The sequence below is a fragment of the Microsporum canis genome, genomic scaffold (genome assembly GCF_000151145.1).
Source record: "Microsporum canis CBS 113480 supercont1.2 genomic scaffold, whole genome shotgun sequence".
Classification (NCBI taxonomy): domain Eukaryota; kingdom Fungi; phylum Ascomycota; class Eurotiomycetes; order Onygenales; family Arthrodermataceae; genus Microsporum; species Microsporum canis.
This window is the reverse complement of record NW_003299168.1, coordinates 244023-261189: the sequence shown is the minus strand read 5'-3', so window position 1 is coordinate 261189 and position 17167 is coordinate 244023. Positions and strand designations below refer to the sequence as shown.

The following is a 17167-nucleotide window of genomic DNA, read 5'->3' as shown; positions in this document are numbered from 1 at the left end:
TTTCATGAAGGATCGATTTCCATGAAGCAACTTCTTGCCTCGCCCCTGCACGTGTAATTACTAGATACTTCTAGAATTTTGATAATTTTTCTTTTGAGGCCTCGCTTTTTTTTTCTCTCGAAACCATAGGCTTCATATCGGCAGCCGGACAAGGTCTCCTGAAGATGATGCATTGAATAGATCTAACATTCTCTCTTCCTTCCACGTGGCGTTTGGTTTGCCTGGTAGAGCTTCAGCAAGAATTACTCTTTAGCCCCTTTCTTGGTTTAATAATACAACACGGAATCTCCGAGCTCGGAACACCCGATGACCTTTGAACTTGACATCAGCGGTTAAGCCAAGTTCTACCTCCACAAATTATGCCGTGCACTAAGAGATAATCCCCGATTATCATCCAGGGTATAGAACCCGAAATATGCACAACTCTTTACGATACGATACGATACGACCCAAGGGAGCCCCTGTCCGTATGAACCCGTGTTCTTATTTTATCTAGTTCCAACGTCCAATCCTCAGCCTCTCCAGGATTGCACATGAGGCCTCTTACTACATATATTATTAATGTATCAACCAGGGTTTTTCATCACACAACCTCTCATGCGGCTCAAGTTTGGTTTTCTCCTCGGGATGATTCGCGTGGTAAACACTCCTTCTCTGAGCATTTCCAAAATTCAGGCAGCAGGATTTTCTAACTTTCAACGCTGGCTTCTATACACCGTATAGGCTTGGGGTTTACGCGCTGTTCTCATTCTTATGCCGAGTACTTGCCTACATGGCATAATTTATGAACATATTGCATATGTAACATATGAAGCTAAAATGACGGGTGTGGTACGCGTGGCCGTGCTGTGAGGATGGTATGAATGCTTGGCTTGGGGCCATGAGGTGTCTTTTGCTACCATGGGCTATGCATCTTCATTATTCTCTGTTCTTGACTACCAGGAACCTTACCCCCACACCCCTACAGCCGCCGGGGTGTATAGACAAGTTCGAGACTGTGCCCATGGAGCAAATGCACAGTCATCGTCAGCAGGCTAGTTAGCAGTGTATGCTACGCCGTACGTTTCGTCCCTGCATTGGCACATGTCGTGGCGCACAGAGCATGAAGGGGGGAAAGAGTTGAGCTCATCCCGGGCGGTCTAACTATCCGTGGCGAGGAAACAATACAACATGTGGATCTTAAGTCCGGCTGAATATGTACAAATGAACGAATGTTGATCATCCTGGTGATGGCTCTGGCTTTTTCAAATTTATTGCAAATGACACCCATGCATATACGCTGATTGGTAGATATATTGCCTGTATTGTATCCATCATCGGCATTAGTTCCTCTCTTCCTAATTTCCAGCCTTTCTGTTCTCCAGCGCATAAGAAAAAAAAAATTTTTAAAAAAAAAATAATAGTAAAAAAAAAAATGATACGCCGGATGTGGACAAGTCTACCAATCTCCATTCCTCTGGCTCTGTACCCCTTGCTATCTCATGGCTCAAACGTGGCCCCCGCCTACCCTGATACCCTGATACGAACGAATGTGGAGATTGGTGAGCCTAAGGACATTCGTTCCGTGCTTTGAGCTATTATGCAGTATTTATATATAGATCTCGCATCAACCTGTGGGATAATTTTCCATAGACACCTTGGGACTGCAATATCTTGAAGCCCCTCCACCCTTTCTCGCAATATATACCATTGTTAATACAACTCTGCGGAAGCAGCCAGCTCAACATGTCAAACAAAAACATGTCGGAAACAGATGACCGGAGTAAAGACGCCAAAAAACGAGAATATAATCGAAATGCTCAACGGATGTTCAGTGAGTCACACTACTCAGCATTTATGGGAGATGTCATCGCTAACGTCTCTTTCAGGACAGCGTCGGAAGGAGCATATTCGGAACCTTGAGCGCGCAGAGCGAGAGCGTATAACAAGTCAGACAAACATGATAGAGCAGTTGCGGCAGGAGAATATGGAACTTCGCCAGGAGAACGAGGCTCTATCACGATTCAGCTCAAGCTGTAGCTCTCCTTCAGTGCTTTCAGTTGGCCAGATTTCAAACACTAGTCTAGGGGAGCCAACTTCTCTCATGATAATGAACGAACCCGTCCCCAACGCCCACTCCCATACCCAATTTTCCGAAACACCTACGACAAGTGTCGCATTATCCCCCAGGAGCTCGAGTTCTTTCGACGAGGCTGCTGGCCTATCTAACCGATTCTGTATCGTGACGCCCTACGACATCAAGCAAGCCCGCAGCCATCTACACTCACTCTTCCACCCTGTCTTGAGCCTTGCCGTGGGCGGTACATTCCCAGATCCACAAGTACATTTTCTCGCCCTTGCAAGGCTTAGTCCTTCTCTCCCTCCGTCACTGCAGCCCACCGCCCTGCAGCTACATATTCCACACGATGTACATATTGACATGATACCGTCGCCGCTTCTACGAGATGCACTATTAAAATCAAATCCAGTCATGGTAGCTGCATTCCTAGCAGATGTCTGTACATTCGTTTGTGACATTGAAGACCGCGGGCAAGTGACTATCTGGGGAGAAAATTTCCTAAATGAGATTTCTTGGGAGTTCTCAGCGTCAGTGTTAGAACAGTGGGGAGGCTGGTTCCTCCCTTCGATATGGCGGGAGCGGGCGGACTTTTGGCGGCGCCAGAGAGGGGATCCCCTTCTAGCCAACAACTGGGAGGAGGTTGTACAGAGCCTATAGCTTGGTTAGTATAAAAAACGGCACTTAATAAGAGGACATTTACCTTTGCTCATCCTTTTCTACCAATTTTAATTTTTTAACTTTACCTCCTTCTTTCTTCTCTTTCTCTAGAAACGATACCATCGTCACATCTACTCCTTTCTCTTACCCCTGATAGATAGAACGCTATACTAGTAGACAAAAACGAAGGATGAATTAGCGATGATCCATTACTCTGCCCCGCTAGGCTCTGGGGCGGTGTATCAAGGGCTCAACTCCCTCAATCACAAGAACCCATGTTACTAACCAAAGTCACAAAATGATAAACAAAAGAAAATCTTGGACAACCAAGCCCCACTTTAGTTTAACCTTGATCGCATTATTTTCCTATTTTGGTTTAGCGCCAGCGGCTCCGGTCAACCATATTTTAACAGTGCTTGCACCCTGCGTAAAGGAATATTAGCCCATGCGCAGTCTAGGTGGGAATTATGCAATTGAATAGCCTATGTAGTCTATCGCCGTTGATTGTGGAGAATGGGTATATCTTACCGACAGCCTACTACGAATGCAGGGCGCAGACCAGGCAGATCGTCTCGCCGCGTTAGACGCTTTAGAATGGCACCCAATCAAGTAATTCATGCGTGAGACTCTAGTATCTTATATTTTCATATCCTAATATCTTTTTCACTTCTTTATCTCCCGACCATAGACTTAGGCATCGTTCGTTGTAGTTTGGCCTGGCTCGTGGGGCTTTAAGCGCTGTACCCTCTGCAAACAAGCCCTTTTTAAGAAAATAGAAGTAATAAAAAAGTTACTAGGAACACTTGTATTTAAAAAAAACCCCTAGTGGAAGAGGTTGGACTAGGTCTTCACCAATATGAATTTGATCTCAAGGATGGTATACTAAAGAGCCGAGCGGCGCTGGAATCGAGCGAAAGAGAGCCAAATGACGTATGAAAGCGGAAGTTTATGAGAGGAAAAATTAAGCGACAGACGTCAGTAATTATACAAGTAGAAGAATAATAGCAGGGAAAAGAAGAACCGGTATCACAAATTCTAAAGAAGAGAGCCGTAAAAAAGTGTAGGAAACAAAGAGAAAAAAAAAAAAAAAATTAAATATATAAAAAGGTAGTTTGAGAAGGGATAAAAATATCGTAATCGCTATGCAAAAATGGCCAAATCCAAGAAGGGTACTATTAGAGTCGAAAAGGTGAGAGAAGGTGACAAAGGGAAGAAAAATAAGAGAAAACGGTTTGGTATAGGATCTTTCAAAACATGTAAAAGTAATAAGGATTGAAAAATCAAAGGCAAAGGAAAGAACATAGGAAAATCATCTAATTCTAAATCTCAGGGCCAAATGGTCCTTCAATAGAGCGGACACCTGGCTCTCGCCCAATGAGCCCGCCGATAACGCTGTCGTTGTCATTGTCATCTGCTGAACCGCCCGCATAATGCATCGTTTCAGCATCATGGTCATAACTCGAATTTCGCAGCAGTGGCGGCGTCGTGGGGGGCACAATATTGTCTAGCTGGCGGCTAGATAGCCTCCGGATGCTCGGATTTTGTCCCCGCAGTGGGCGACTTTCAGAGTACGTTCGCCGTCCTATCGGCGCAGGCGGCACAACTGGTGGATCACGTGTGTTAGAGCTTGGCGGCGTCATAAGTCCAGAGAGAAAGCCTTGAGACGTTGATATCGCAGGCTTTGGCGGCTTCGACGGTGTTAGCTGGTCGCCACTGTTGCTACTGTTGCTGGAAGATGCGGTGGGTGCAGGGGCGTTGTTGTTATTGCCGTTATTCCCCTTGCGCCAGTTCCCCCATGCTGCAGCCGCAGCCAGGGGCAGTGCACGAGGAGAAGATGCAAGGCTAGTGAGAGAAGCTATGCTAGGGAACTGAGGATTACCCCCTGACATAGCCCTCTCCTTTTCCTGCTGTTGCATCTGCAGGTTCGCTCGGAGGCGGATTGCAGCGTCGCGGACCGAATGTTGGTCAAAGGACGGCTGCGATACGGCTCTGATGAGATCCTTGAGGTCGTCAAGGCGGACGCTGAGTAATTCACGTAACCAGTTTATTTCAGTCTCTTTTTCCTTGATCTTGGCGGGAGCATCCCTGTCGATGGTAGAGAGCTCAAGTTCGAGTTCTTCAATGCGTCCCTCACGCTGTTGCAGCTGGTCTTGCAAGACCATGATTGATTCGCGTAAGGCTTGTGGTGAGATCTTATCAGGAACTTCTGATCCTTGAGTATATGTCATTGATGGTGCGGTAGTTTGCACTGGCGGCTGGGGTGCAGGAACAGCTTTGGCGGTTTGTGCAGCCTCTGCCGCGGCGCGGGCAGCAGATTTGGCAATCTCGAGTTTCTCCTCAAGATGAGTTATCTTCTCTTGAAGATGTTCGATCTTTTCATCACGCAGAGCAACTACTTCCATGTAGTGGGCTTCGTCACGTTGTCTATCCTCAGAAGTGTTGTGCATAGCACGAGCGTGTCGTTCACGAAGATCATTGAGGGTACGCTCGTGCAGACGTCGTTGGTCTTGAATAGCCAATTCCTTAGACTCAGCAGCGTCGTGGAGTGCTGCTAGTTTGGAGTCTCTAGCTTCAGCAAGCAGGAGTTCATATCTTGCCTTAGCAGTGTCCGAATCCATCTTAGTCTTGTCAAGCAGATTCTGTACGTTGGAAATTTGAGCTTCGAGTTCGGTACGAACGAAGTTCACTTGATGGTTGGCAGCATTGAGGTCTGCTTCTAGCAGTGCCCTCACTCGCTCGGCTTCAAAGTGGCTGTTTTCAATAGCCTCCTTCGCTTCACGCTCAAATCTAGCTGCTCTGCTCTGGTGGTCATGGCTCTCCTGTCGAACGTTCATCAATAGCGCCTCAAGCTTGTCGTTTTCGTTTTGAGATTGGTCTAGGATATATCTTAGCTTCGTGGCTTCCATCTCCTTTTGCTCAAGGTCGCTGATGTGCAGTTCCAATTTCTGTCGCTGCTTATGTTCACGATCAAACTCAGCCTTGAGAGTGTTGTATTTGATGTTTGCCTCGACTTCCTTTTTCCTCCATTGAGCTTGCTCTAGGGCAATCTCTTTAGTAAGTTTCGACATATCTCCTTGCAGCTTCTCGAACCTCTCGCGAAGTTTCTGCTTGACGTCTACACCTTCTTCAGTCTGAATCTTGAGAATCTCAATGGTACGACGAAGATCTTTATTCTCCTCTTCCGCCTTCTCCTTCTCGGCATGGGCCTGGTCGGCATTTACCCTGTATTCATCCAAGGTGCCTTGAAGATCGATATTCTTGTTCGATAGCTCCGAAAGGGTAAGGCGCATCATTTCCTGCTGCTCCTGGAGGTCTTTAGATTGCTGTTGACTCTTCTCAATCTGAGGGATATGTTGGCTCTTGAGTAACTCCAAGGCCTCCTCAGCAGCAAGTTTGGCTTCCCGTGCAGTTGCAACCTCCTTCTCAGCGGCCTCTGTTTGTTTTTGAGCTATCGAAAGAGCATCCTGGGCAGCTCGACGGGCATTGTATTCGCGCTCAGCACGCTCATCTGCCAGACGCAGCATACTCTGAAGTCCATCGACCTGTAGTTTGAGTTTCTCCATCTCCGGAGCCAGGTCAGGCTTGTCTTCAACGACCTCCTTCGCTTTGAGGGCAGGGTGATTCGAAATACTTTGTGAAATGATATCTCGAATACCATCAGTCTGGCCTTGCTGTTGCGAAACTACAGCAATGGCAGCTTTCATATCGGCGAGCGTGGACGTTACTTCAGATAGATCTATCTTTGGCGCAGGCTCTTGCACAGCAGGCTGGTGATGTACGGCAAGTGCCTCTGAAACGATGTTCTTGATCCTCTCAGCGAGCTTATCGCGTTTATTCCAAGGAGAACGTGATAGATAGCCGCCATCTTCTTCATCATCCTCGTCGTCAGCATCGCTGTGTTCCACCATTGCCGAACGAGACTTATGTAACAAGTTCTGAGAAATAGATTGTTGAATCACTGTCAAGCTTCTTTCAATAGGAGCAAGGTGGTCCACCATTGATGATCGAACTATATCTTTAACATGGGTTTCAAAGAATGGTGCCCTCTGCCGGAGTTCTAGATCATCGCCAGATAAAATTGCATCATCCCAGTCACTGATATGGTCCTGTGGTTGAGTATTCAGTTGACGAACAGGGGATTGAACGTCCATAGTAGGGTTGCGCTGCGCCAAGAGAGTGGCTGGCGGTTGAATATGCTCATATGTCGGTTTTTGGGTAGTCTCTTGCTCCAAGGACTCGTCCCGTACACTGGGGCTAGGTGCGTTGCTGCGAGAGAGTTGGCTTGGCGCCAGTTGAGGAACGGTGTTGTTGATGGTATCCTGGAATATGGGTTGTGGGGGAGATTCAAATCTCTCAACACCCACGCTGGAATCACCGTCATTAAGCTGTTTCATAACAGCATCAATTTCCTCTTCATCTGATGAGTTGACACCCTTTATGACAGGCTGCTCAAGCTGCTCAGCGGCCTTGAGACTAGCTGTAAGGGCACTCTGGTTGTGGATAGGACCAGGAGAATCAGGCTCGGATACAGCATATCGTGAGGCGTAAAGACCTTGTTTCTTCGGTGGAGGAGCAACCGGAGTCTGCACTGGCGATACAACTGGCGATATAACTTGCACTGGGGCCTGAGCGGGTACGAACTCGAATGGTTTAGCAGTGGGTTTCAATACCGAGGCATTATGTTGAACAGGTACTTCCTCAGCTACGGACTCCTGTTCTTCTTGATCATCACCTTCAACAATCGTGTCTTGTTCCTCCTGGTCAAGAACACCGTCTTCATCTATCGCAACGTCTGGCTGCTCTAGCTGGGTTCCGGATATTTCCTGGTCACTGTTAATACCCACATCTGCAAGAACAGAAGGACGTGCGGCATTAAAGGCAGCAGCATCTTCTGAGTTCTTGAACTCAAATGGCACGATGTTATCTTCGAGGATTTCACCTTCCTCTAATTCCTCAGGATCATCGTCTTGCGCAGACAGAATGGTTTCAATAATCTCCTCTTCCGTCCTCTTGCGATTTTCGGCTATCTCGACGGGGACATCATCGCTGTCTTCAATTAAGCTAGCTGTACGCTTGGAATCGGCAGCGGCAGCAGGCGACATAGTAAACATAAGTTCATGAGCGTCACTATTTTCACCACCATGGCTTTCAACGCGACGGACACGCTTTTCTCGACCCTGAGCACCAAACCTACCGGATACATCACCCTCAAGCTGGTCGTTATTTTGGTTATCCCCTGGCCGCACAATGGGAATGGCTTTGGAAGCCTTGGCTGGCGGAATGATTGCTGCAGGGTCAAAGTTGTCGAATATTTTAGTCCGAGGGCCTGATGGCGAGGGCTTCTGTGTTGATGGAAGATTGAAGCTTGAGCTGGGGCTGAAGACGGGGGCAGCAACGTTGAAGGTGGCAGAGGAGAATTTGAAGTTACTTGGAGTTGAGACTGGTTCTTGGGTTTTCTGTACCGGAGCGAAAGCTGGTGCGTCAACGTTGAAACTGCTGGAATGTGCACTGTGGGAAACACTCTGTGGCATATCCTGAGGGAAGGCCGGGCGAGGTTGAAAGCTGTTAAAGCTTGGTTGGAAGGTATTATCGGGCATGAATGAGAAGTTGTTGGGGGAGAAAGAAGATATAGAGGGGTCGAATTCTTTTGCAGCGACGTTGAGTTTTGAAATGGAAGAGGTTGGTTTATGGCCTGGGATGAATGCTGAGCCAGTGCTGTGCTTTGCCTTGTGGGTACGATAATCGTCGATAGGGGAGCGCGGGTCTTTGATGCTGGGGTTGGTGTCCAGATCAGATGCCTCGTCAACGTGGGCTTTGTGGGCTTGTTGCTCGTCAAAGATGTGTTGTTGGAGGCGGTTGGACTGGTTGATGGGCTCAGGTGGGAAGAATGGCCGTTCAGGCACAGCCCATCGAGAATTCATCAAATTATCCTCAACCCTCTGCTCGTCATCGAGTCCGGTGTTCTCGAGTTGATAATCTCTTTCGACGCCCTTTTGAAGAGTCTCGCTTACATTATGTTGATGACCACGAGGGGTTGGATGAGCTATTTCAGGCCCAGAATGGGTTGACCGAATGGTCTCCGAGTCTCCTTCCATTCCAATGTTTGGCTCATCCATGGGCTGTTGCTGCAGGTGAGTTTCGTATTCGTTCATTCGGCTCTGTGGCGCACTGCCTGCGTAAGGGCCGTTGAAATGCGAATGTATCATACTAGACATGCCATGGAACTGCTTTGTTTCATCAGCCATTGGAGAAACAGAATGCAGCAATGAGCCGAGATTTGGCATGTTACCCATGGTAGAGGGAGTCATGCCGCTAGGCCGTATTCCATAGAGATTCTGCGGACTATGAGTGCCGTGTGTCGGGGGAGTAGGCTGAAATGGCAAGAAGGGATAGCTTGCTTCATTCCCATACACAGGTTGGAACTGCTGGAAGGGTGATTCGGCATGAAACCCAAAGGGCGAGGCAGGCGAGTTCATAGAGCTTATATTTGAGGTTGCCTTTGTGGATTGGTTGAAAGCTGGAGAGAATGGGTTCTGCATCATGTTGAGGTGGTTGCTTGCGGCAGAAGAGGTAGGGATAGGAGGAGATATAGTATGGCCTGGTGGCAGTGGCATTTGGGAAGAATTGCGGCTCATGGCGCCTGGTGTTGGCGACATGATCGGGTTGGGCTCTGGATCCCCCAAGCTAACACCTAGAGCGCGAAGTTTCTCTTCTTTCAGGAAATCGACGTACTCTTCCCAAACAGACTGGTCCGGGAAGCTGACATGGTAGTGTTTCTCTTCACGTTCCTTTTGGGAGTCGGCAGGATCTGGATGGGTTTGGCGACTCTGTAGTTCGACGGTGACTGGTTGCCCTCTGCCTCTTCCTCGAACATCATATCCTTGTTCTTCCCATTTGTCTAATATACGCTCCATATCAACGGGCGTTAGAAGCCGTACTCCTCCTTCAACCGATCCACGGTTATCTTCCAGGGGAAGTGCTATGATACATTGCTTTCCTCGCCAGGCGACCTTCTTCTTTGGTCGGACAAAGGCCGGTGCTGTGCGAATGGTCTGTTTCGGTCCACCGGGCAGAGGCTGGTCCAAGGCATCTTCTACAGGCGTTGGAGGCAGCGGGAGCGGTTTATCTATGGGTGAAACATATGTATACGGCTGTGGTGGCGGATGCATTTCCGGGATGGTCAATGGCTCGAGATTCGACATGGTCACCGAAGCACAGTCCTGCTCACACGATTCAGACTGGGATTCAGATTTGGATAGGGATTGAGATCTAGATTGCGATTGAGACCGGGATTGAGACCGAGACCGGGACAGGGACCGGGACGGTGGTTCGGGGTCCTGACCAAAATCCCAAAAGTCGGATTGCTTCAAGGTAGCTGTGCTCGCTTTGGGAGCGTGGTTGGCCCTGAGATGAGCAGGCCGGGACTTCCAGCTGTACTCTGGTTTCTTCCCCTTGAGCAGGGTTGAAGACGTGGGCGTCTTCAGGAGGTCTTCCTTGTCGTCGAGATCAAGCCAGCCTTCCGATGACTCGTCAACGCGCTGCTGATATGCAGTGAGAAAGGAGCCGACGTCACTGTCTCCCGAGTCGTCACTCAGCCAATTCGTCCGCTCTGAGCGAGGTTTCCCCGTCAGATACTGGTTGATCCAATCCTGAGTGAAATCCTTGATGGACTTGCCACGATGCCTGCTCACGCTGCTTTCGGCCTGCAGGTCCCGCTCAAACAGGGTAGAGGTCAGTTCGGGAAAGGGAACAGCACCCGTCTGGCTTGCAGACTCCAACAGCTCCTCCTCTCCGCGAGCGGTGGTGCGTATGGAGAAGGGCGAGGTCTCGAGTTCGGACTCGAAATCGCCCTGTCTGCTCCTCAGCTGCCAGGAGATACTCCTCGAGCTGGGTGTGGCGTAGGGGGACCCCCAGGCGGCCGTGTAGTAGGCACTGGCGTCCGTCCGCTTGTTATCTGGCGAGAAAGTCGACGACTGCGCGTCCGAGGTTCCGCGATAGCCTGAAGGAACGGCAAGCGAGGTGCCTGCCGCGATGCTCGAGACAGCACCTGGAGTGACGGACCGGCGCAGTGTCAGCGTGTGTTCCCGCTCGTCTTCAACCTCTTGGTCTTCGTGATGGAGGGACGGTTGAAGGATGACGGGATTGGAAGAATTGACTGCGAGAGTTGAGCCTGCGGTTGATGCACACGTGTTAGCGGGTTTGCTCCATGCCAATTGTTACATCGTATCACACTCAACATTAACATAACACAGAGGAAAAACCATATAGTAAAACATAGGGCTCACCGTCCGTCTTGTCTGATGCAGCAAGCACAAGCTCGCTGCGTTCGATGTCCTGAATCTTGACGCATAGAACTCAACGGCCTGGCTCTGCCGTTGGTTTGTAGAAACCGTAGAACCGTCACCGTCGCTATATATCCCACCAAAAAGAAGAAAAACAAAAACTCCCCGTCTATTTCGCCCAAGGTAGTATCCAGATAACCCCTAGAATTATATATATATCGAACAGAATCGCGACAGGTAAACAAGTCCCCCCTTTTTCTGTATGTATAAGTAACCTTGGTTAGCCCAGAGAACGAACCATGGCTCGCAGGGAGGTTCAGGGGGCCGTTTTCTTCGGTTCTTTCTCGACGTCCGTCCGTTCGTTAGGGAGACTGACCGATCCTGGATGGGAGAGGAAAAAAGGGAGAGAGGGAGAAGAGGGAGACGGGAGGAAGAGAAGGCTGGTCTGGAGTTTTGGTTGTTGTTGATGATATAAAAAGTGAAAGAATAAAAATTATTTTTCTTGTTTCGCGACGCTAAAGAACGTTCAAAACTTAGTAAGACGCCAAAGAAAAAAAAAAAAGGGGGTTCATGAGGCACTATTAAGATGGGAAGAAGATAGAAGAATAGAAGAATAGAGCAGGTAAAAAGATAAGTCTGTTGAAGAGAGATGTAAAGTCTACTGATGGAAGAATCAATTCTATACGTAGATCAAGACCCAAGGCAAAAAGTCACCGTTTTAAGCTATGCAGACAGGATGGAAAGAAAATATTAAAACAATTAACGACCAAGTTACACTACGACTCTAGTGCTTCTTGATATTGCAAGAAACCTCGAACTTGGGCTGGCGGTCAGCGGTGTACATGCCCCAGTGAGTCTCGTCAGCGGCCTTGCCGTTGTCGCCGATGCTCTTTGGCTTCCATGGCTCGTCGAAGGCCTCGAAGTAGAAGACGTCGACACCAAGAGCGAGCATGGGGCAGATGGCCTTGTCGTGGTACTGTTTGGCGTTCTTGGTGCCGGCCTTGGCAGCACCGTAGTCTGAACCTCCGTCTATATGAGTGTTAGCATTTGTGTATGTACGTAATAACGAGGATGAACGTACCGGTGGGCCAGCCAGTTTCGCCGACGGCGATGTAGACGTCCTTGGCCGCCTTGCCAGCGATTGTCTGTATGTGTTTGGCAGCCTCGTACGCGTCCTTGAAGAAGGTCTTGGGAGCCTCATCGATGGGCGTACCCTGCCAGAAGGCAAAGGCGTTTACCAAGCTAGGTGTCGTTAGCCAGTTGTCGCCTTTTTTGCTATTATCATGAAGGAACGTACAGGTACTTGACACCGCCCTTGATGAGGGCATCAGCAGTGCCATCGGCGTATTTGTTCCAGCTGTCTGCGGTTCCGACCCTTATCTTGGGGAAGAGTTGCTTGACTTCATTGATCTTGCCCAGAAGCTCTTCACCGGTGAAGTTGCCACGGTAGAGGGACTCGGATCCGACGGTAATGGCGCTGATGACATCTTCGTTTCCAGGGACAGCCTTCTTCAGGGCCTCAGTGTCGGCCTTGAAGGACTCCGGGACATCGGGCCTGGACATCACATAAGGTTAGATACCACCAACTGATACCTGCTGCTGCTTCCACGACATACCAAATTCCAAGGACGACCTTGAAGCCTTTCTTCTTAGCGGCTGGGAGGAGGTAGAGGGTGTTATCACAGTCGGCGGCAGCGTATGTCCGGACGATGGTGGAGTGAGCCTTGAGGACATCAAAGTCCTTCTCGTAGTCTTCCTGCTTCTTGCAGGATCCATCGGGTTTCTTGACACCCAGGGCGAATCCGAGGTTTCCGGCAGCAGAGACGGCGACTGGGCTAGCCGCCAGAGCGAGGGAGATGACAGTAGAGAAACGCATGTTGTATCAATATAAGTGTAACGACAGAGATGGAGTTGGAAAAGAGGCAAACGAAAGGGCAAAAAAAGAGCGACGAAGAGAGCCAAAGGAGAGACTTTATAAAAATGGCCGCCGGATGGACGTGGAACTTCTTTTCGACTTTATAAGTAAGATGGATCGTTTTTCTATTCTGGAGAAGGAATAAAAGGGCGGGCTTAGTCATGAAACACCCGCCGACCCAGAACGATTTTTCTCTTTTTTTTTTCTTTTTTTGTTTGCCCCCCTGAGCCACGGGCACGGAGTTTTGTTTCCATCGAGAAAGGCATATCTTCGTCAAGGGATTCTTCATTGGGTGGCTGCAGTAGGGCTATGTCTGAGATAAAGGGGGAGAGCCGGCAGGGTTCCACATGGACACATAAACACGGACTCTTGTGTATACGCAGCTGGATCAAGAGTGTCACTCGTACGGCGATGGGGTAGACACAGAGGACAAAAAGTCTCAACGGGAGTATATTCATGCAGGGACCCTCGTATATGGATGGACTATGATGGTCGGATGTGCCGTCTGGCTTCCTCTGGATCTAGCCTTTTGCCTGTCTTGTCAAAGAATTTGGAGCTGATGCGTAGCCACATCTCCTTGTTGTACTTGTCCGCTAGTTTGTTGAGCAGTATGGCTTCCTCCATGCTTAGAGACTCGTCCGTATAACACATCACCTTCTTGGAGCTTTCTTTACTCGTCTGTCAAGTGTTATCAGTACGGAAGTGCGTCCAAGGAGAGAAGATGTGAACAAACGGGCCATTACCTTCTTCTCCTTGGTAGACTCCGTAAAGGCAACCTTTTTCTTATTTTCAGGGCTCTCTGTCTTGACTTCTCCCTTTTCTGGCTTTGGTTCCTCGGGTGGTTCTGGCTTGATGGCTCGCCAGCGCTCCTTCAGCTCGTGGACAGGCCATTTCATAGCTACTGCTATTGCTCTCCAGCTGGTGTTGTCCTGCTTCAGCTTCATCAGCTGTTCATTGTCTTGGTCTGTCCAGCTCCTGGCTTCGTTATTCCGCGGTACTACGCTTGGTGGTACCACTCCTGGCGGTAGAACGATGGGAGGCGGCGGAGCTGGTGGAGGAGCCGGTGGAGTGCTGTTCGCCTTGGGCTGCCGTCCGTTGTTGGTGGTTAACTGTGCCATTGCTGCGTGAAGGTCAGCCAGTCTCTTATTCTCTGCTCTCAACTGCTCTCGCTGTTTGTTTGGGTTAGCTGCCAGTGACTGGTACTGTCATGCTGATGGACGAGCCTTACCTTCCTGGCTACCATATCCCTCTCTGCCTTGAGCACCTTGCTGCTCTTGAAGACGTCTGCAAACGACATCCTGATATCCTGGCCCGGCACGTTACGCAGGTTCGGAGGCATCTTCATATAGAAATGGTCTCGTCCCTAGTATCTGACGCTGTGATGAAGGGACGAAGAAGATGGGCTTCTCAAATCCCGGATTTTTATACAGTGGAAAGTTACCTTGATCTAGATGCGTAGAGACGCCTTTCTCTCCCTACAGCCACTTTACTCATTCTACAACTCACCACTCCTATTCATCTTGTAAACAGACAACCAGACACACCGTAGACCACTTTCTTACTATAATAAATTTATCTTCATCGTCTTCTTCTTCTCTGTCTTCTTCACTTTTGTGGCATCCGTAGATGTGGTCCGTGCGCTTCTTGACACGCAAAAAAAAGAAACCAAAAGTTGCGAATGCGAGAAGAACAAATTGCATAAGTAGATAAAATCCCTCAACAAGTCCGACTCAGAGAGATCGTGTACTCCTTTCTAGCAGCCTACCTCTCCTCTCTGACTATCCTTCTTCGAGTTTCCTTCTCTCGGTCTCCGTACGGCGCCATGAAGTTCACCTTTTCCTCCCTCGCGGTGTCCGCCCTGCTTTGTATAGGGGCTGCAACAGCACACAACATTCCACTGAAAGCGCATTCGAGGGAGTGCTTCTTCGAGAACCTGCATGTCGGCGATAAGATGAGCATTGCCTTCCAGACGGGTGATACCGAGTTCGGTGGGAGCGGGAATCTCGACATTAATTTCTGGGTGCGTTGACCTAGCTACTCCACGGGGATAATCAAACATGGGACAATACAGCATATATAACAAGACGGCTAGATGCGAGAAGTTCTATTCAAGGTGCTAACGACTTCATGGAACACATAGATCGAGGATCCAACTGGCCACAGACTTCATAACAGGAATTCGATATCCTCAGACGACTTCACCTTTACCGCCAACAGAGACGGAAAACACGTCTACTGCTTCGGCAATGAGGCCTGGTCATCCAACAGCAAGGAGGTCTCTTTCAACGTGCATGGAACTGTATTTGTGCCTGCGAGTGAACACCCTACTGATCCCCTAGAAGCCGAAGGTAATATCCACACACTTAGCACTTTGTTATAGATAGCCGAACTGACTTGCGCCATGTACCAGTGCAAAAACTCTCCGAAGAGCTCGCCCAGGTCAAGGATGAGCAGTCGTACATTATCATCCGTGAACGTACCCACCGAAATACCGCAGAGAGCACAAACTCGAGAGTGAAGTGGTGGAGTCTCTTCCAGCTAGCTGTCCTCATTGCAAACGGTATCTTCCAGGTTTGGTGGCTTAAACGGTTCTTCGAGGTAGGCTACCCCTTTTTCTGTCCTTTTATTCTACCACCCTCCTGGCGTAATAACATACTGACGCATTCATCTACAGGTCAAGAGAGTTGTTTAAATTCTTTTGAGGGTATACTTTGGCTTTCTATCAGTGTACTATGATATGAGCAACGGGACCATGTGAAGGAGACGAAGATAGACCCTATCGGCCGGCCGATTGGACAGCTGTTAAACTACTCCAATGCATTCTCCCCCCAAGGGCTGCCCACGGGGTATTCTCTAAGGCCTGTCTGCCAAAACACTGTGATGTCTCGTTTGCTTATGTGTCTTTTTCACGTTTCCGGATGGTATGGTCTGTGGTGTTTGCCTGGTCGCTGGGGCTAATTCTTTATCTCATCATCTCTCTATTCGACCTGTTGGCATCGTATTTACTTGTGTGATGATATCTATGTTTTTCTTTTAAAAATCTTCTCTTTTTCCACATTACGGTCAAAATAAAGTGACGGAATCTTCGCATCTTACATCTTAGTATGGCCTCCTTTAACGTTATTTACGTATACCAACGGTATAGAACCAAGTTCCACCTGGATTCCTTGCTCATACACCATTGGACAGCTTAACAATGATTGACTATTTGATAGGTACGAAATTTCCAGCCAACCTGGTCGTTCAACTCGAAAAAAGGAGCCTTGGCGTGCATTGTATATGAATTCCAGTTCAGCCTGTGTAAACATTCAACAACTTGCAGGGACAAAAAAATATACATGGGGTGGCCTCTTCTCCCTGATTACAAGGCGTCCGTTTGGCCACTATTGGAACACTTAGAAAGCGAAAGAAATAGTACAACCTGGCATACCGATGGGAAACGACATCAATGGCATCGCTGTGGCCGTCCAGCAGTTCTACGAAGAGCGCAAGCAAGAGGACCTCCTGCCATTCTGCTGGCGAAACCAGGACTGCGACAGCTGCCTTAAAGCCGCTGACTTCTGCAGTTGGTGCCCATTTGTATGTATCAGAAGACTCTTATATGTATTTCTTATGATCTATATAAATATATCCATAACTATTACTTGATATATATCTATCTATTTCCTAGGGCGTCTCTTCATAGCTGACTTCACTAGTCTTCCACTTGCGTGTCCAATTCTTCTCCCTTCCCCCTACTAGCTCCTCTGGCGAGTAGTTCAATATGTCCCCTCGGTCCCAAGGAGAGGTGGGAGATACGGACCCGCCCGTTCGGATGTGGTGTCAGTACCGCTTCGTTCCTAACATGCATCGTCTCGGTGCTAAGTACCCTGGCGCTGGTGGCAGCTGCGTATATAGCTTATCGGATATGGACTGCGAAGAAAGCTGAAGAAGAGGAGGAGCAGCAGCAACAGTCGGGTGGAGAGGACCAATTTGGAGGCGAGCAGCAGTATGGGAATGATCCGTACGGGAGTGGAGGAGGGTATGGTGGCGCTCAATATGGTGAAGGAGGGGGGATAGGAGAAGGGATAGTTCCTGGTCTTGTGGGTGGTATTTCGAACTGGATGGGTCAGGAACATAGAGGACCGGAAACTATTCCAGAGGAAGATGAGGAACAGGATGAGCGTTCGCCTTTGCTATGATTCCTTGGTTCTACTTGGATGATTTCGGTCTGGTATATATATATAAGAGGTTGGCTTGGACATGTACGAACGA

The 17167-nt window shown here is 48.8% G+C and overlaps 6 protein-coding genes across 6 annotated transcripts; 3 read left to right on the top strand and 3 right to left on the bottom strand.

Moving 5' to 3' along the window:
- Positions 1-1725: 1725 nt before the first annotated feature.
- Positions 1726-2716, top strand: MCYG_01529 (conserved hypothetical protein; the record flags this gene model as incomplete). Its single annotated transcript, XM_002848549.1, has 2 exons — positions 1726-1813; positions 1869-2716. The coding sequence occupies 2 exons, from the start codon at positions 1726-1728 to the stop codon at positions 2714-2716; spliced, it is 936 nt and encodes a 311-aa protein (XP_002848595.1).
- A 1319-nt stretch (positions 2717-4035) lies between these two features.
- Positions 4036-10955, bottom strand: MCYG_01528 (conserved hypothetical protein; the record flags this gene model as incomplete). Its single annotated transcript, XM_002848548.1, has 3 exons — positions 4036-9058; positions 9128-10886; positions 10949-10955. The coding sequence occupies 3 exons, from the start codon at positions 10953-10955 to the stop codon at positions 4036-4038; spliced, it is 6789 nt and encodes a 2262-aa protein (XP_002848594.1).
- An 827-nt stretch (positions 10956-11782) lies between these two features.
- MCYG_01527 (beta-glucosidase 4) lies at positions 11783-12874 on the bottom strand (the record flags this gene model as incomplete). The annotated part of the gene is made up of 4 exons (XM_002848547.1): positions 11783-12027; positions 12080-12240; positions 12296-12553; positions 12615-12874. The coding sequence occupies 4 exons, from the start codon at positions 12872-12874 to the stop codon at positions 11783-11785; spliced, it is 924 nt and encodes a 307-aa protein (XP_002848593.1).
- Positions 12875-13396: 522 nt separating this feature from the next.
- MCYG_01526 (conserved hypothetical protein) lies at positions 13397-14258 on the bottom strand (the record flags this gene model as incomplete). The annotated part of the gene is made up of 3 exons (XM_002848546.1): positions 13397-13591; positions 13657-14115; positions 14142-14258. The coding sequence occupies 3 exons, from the start codon at positions 14256-14258 to the stop codon at positions 13397-13399; spliced, it is 771 nt and encodes a 256-aa protein (XP_002848592.1).
- A 477-nt stretch (positions 14259-14735) lies between these two features.
- MCYG_01525 (suppressor/enhancer of lin-12 protein 9) lies at positions 14736-15605 on the top strand (the record flags this gene model as incomplete). The annotated part of the gene is made up of 4 exons (XM_002848545.1): positions 14736-14933; positions 15054-15261; positions 15324-15511; positions 15588-15605. 4 exons carry the CDS (start codon positions 14736-14738, stop codon positions 15603-15605), a joined length of 612 nt encoding a protein of 203 aa, XP_002848591.1.
- A 740-nt stretch (positions 15606-16345) lies between these two features.
- MCYG_01524 (conserved hypothetical protein) lies at positions 16346-17094 on the top strand (the record flags this gene model as incomplete). The annotated part of the gene is made up of 2 exons (XM_002848544.1): positions 16346-16478; positions 16655-17094. 2 exons carry the CDS (start codon positions 16346-16348, stop codon positions 17092-17094), a joined length of 573 nt encoding a protein of 190 aa, XP_002848590.1.
- Positions 17095-17167: the final 73 nt, after the last annotated feature.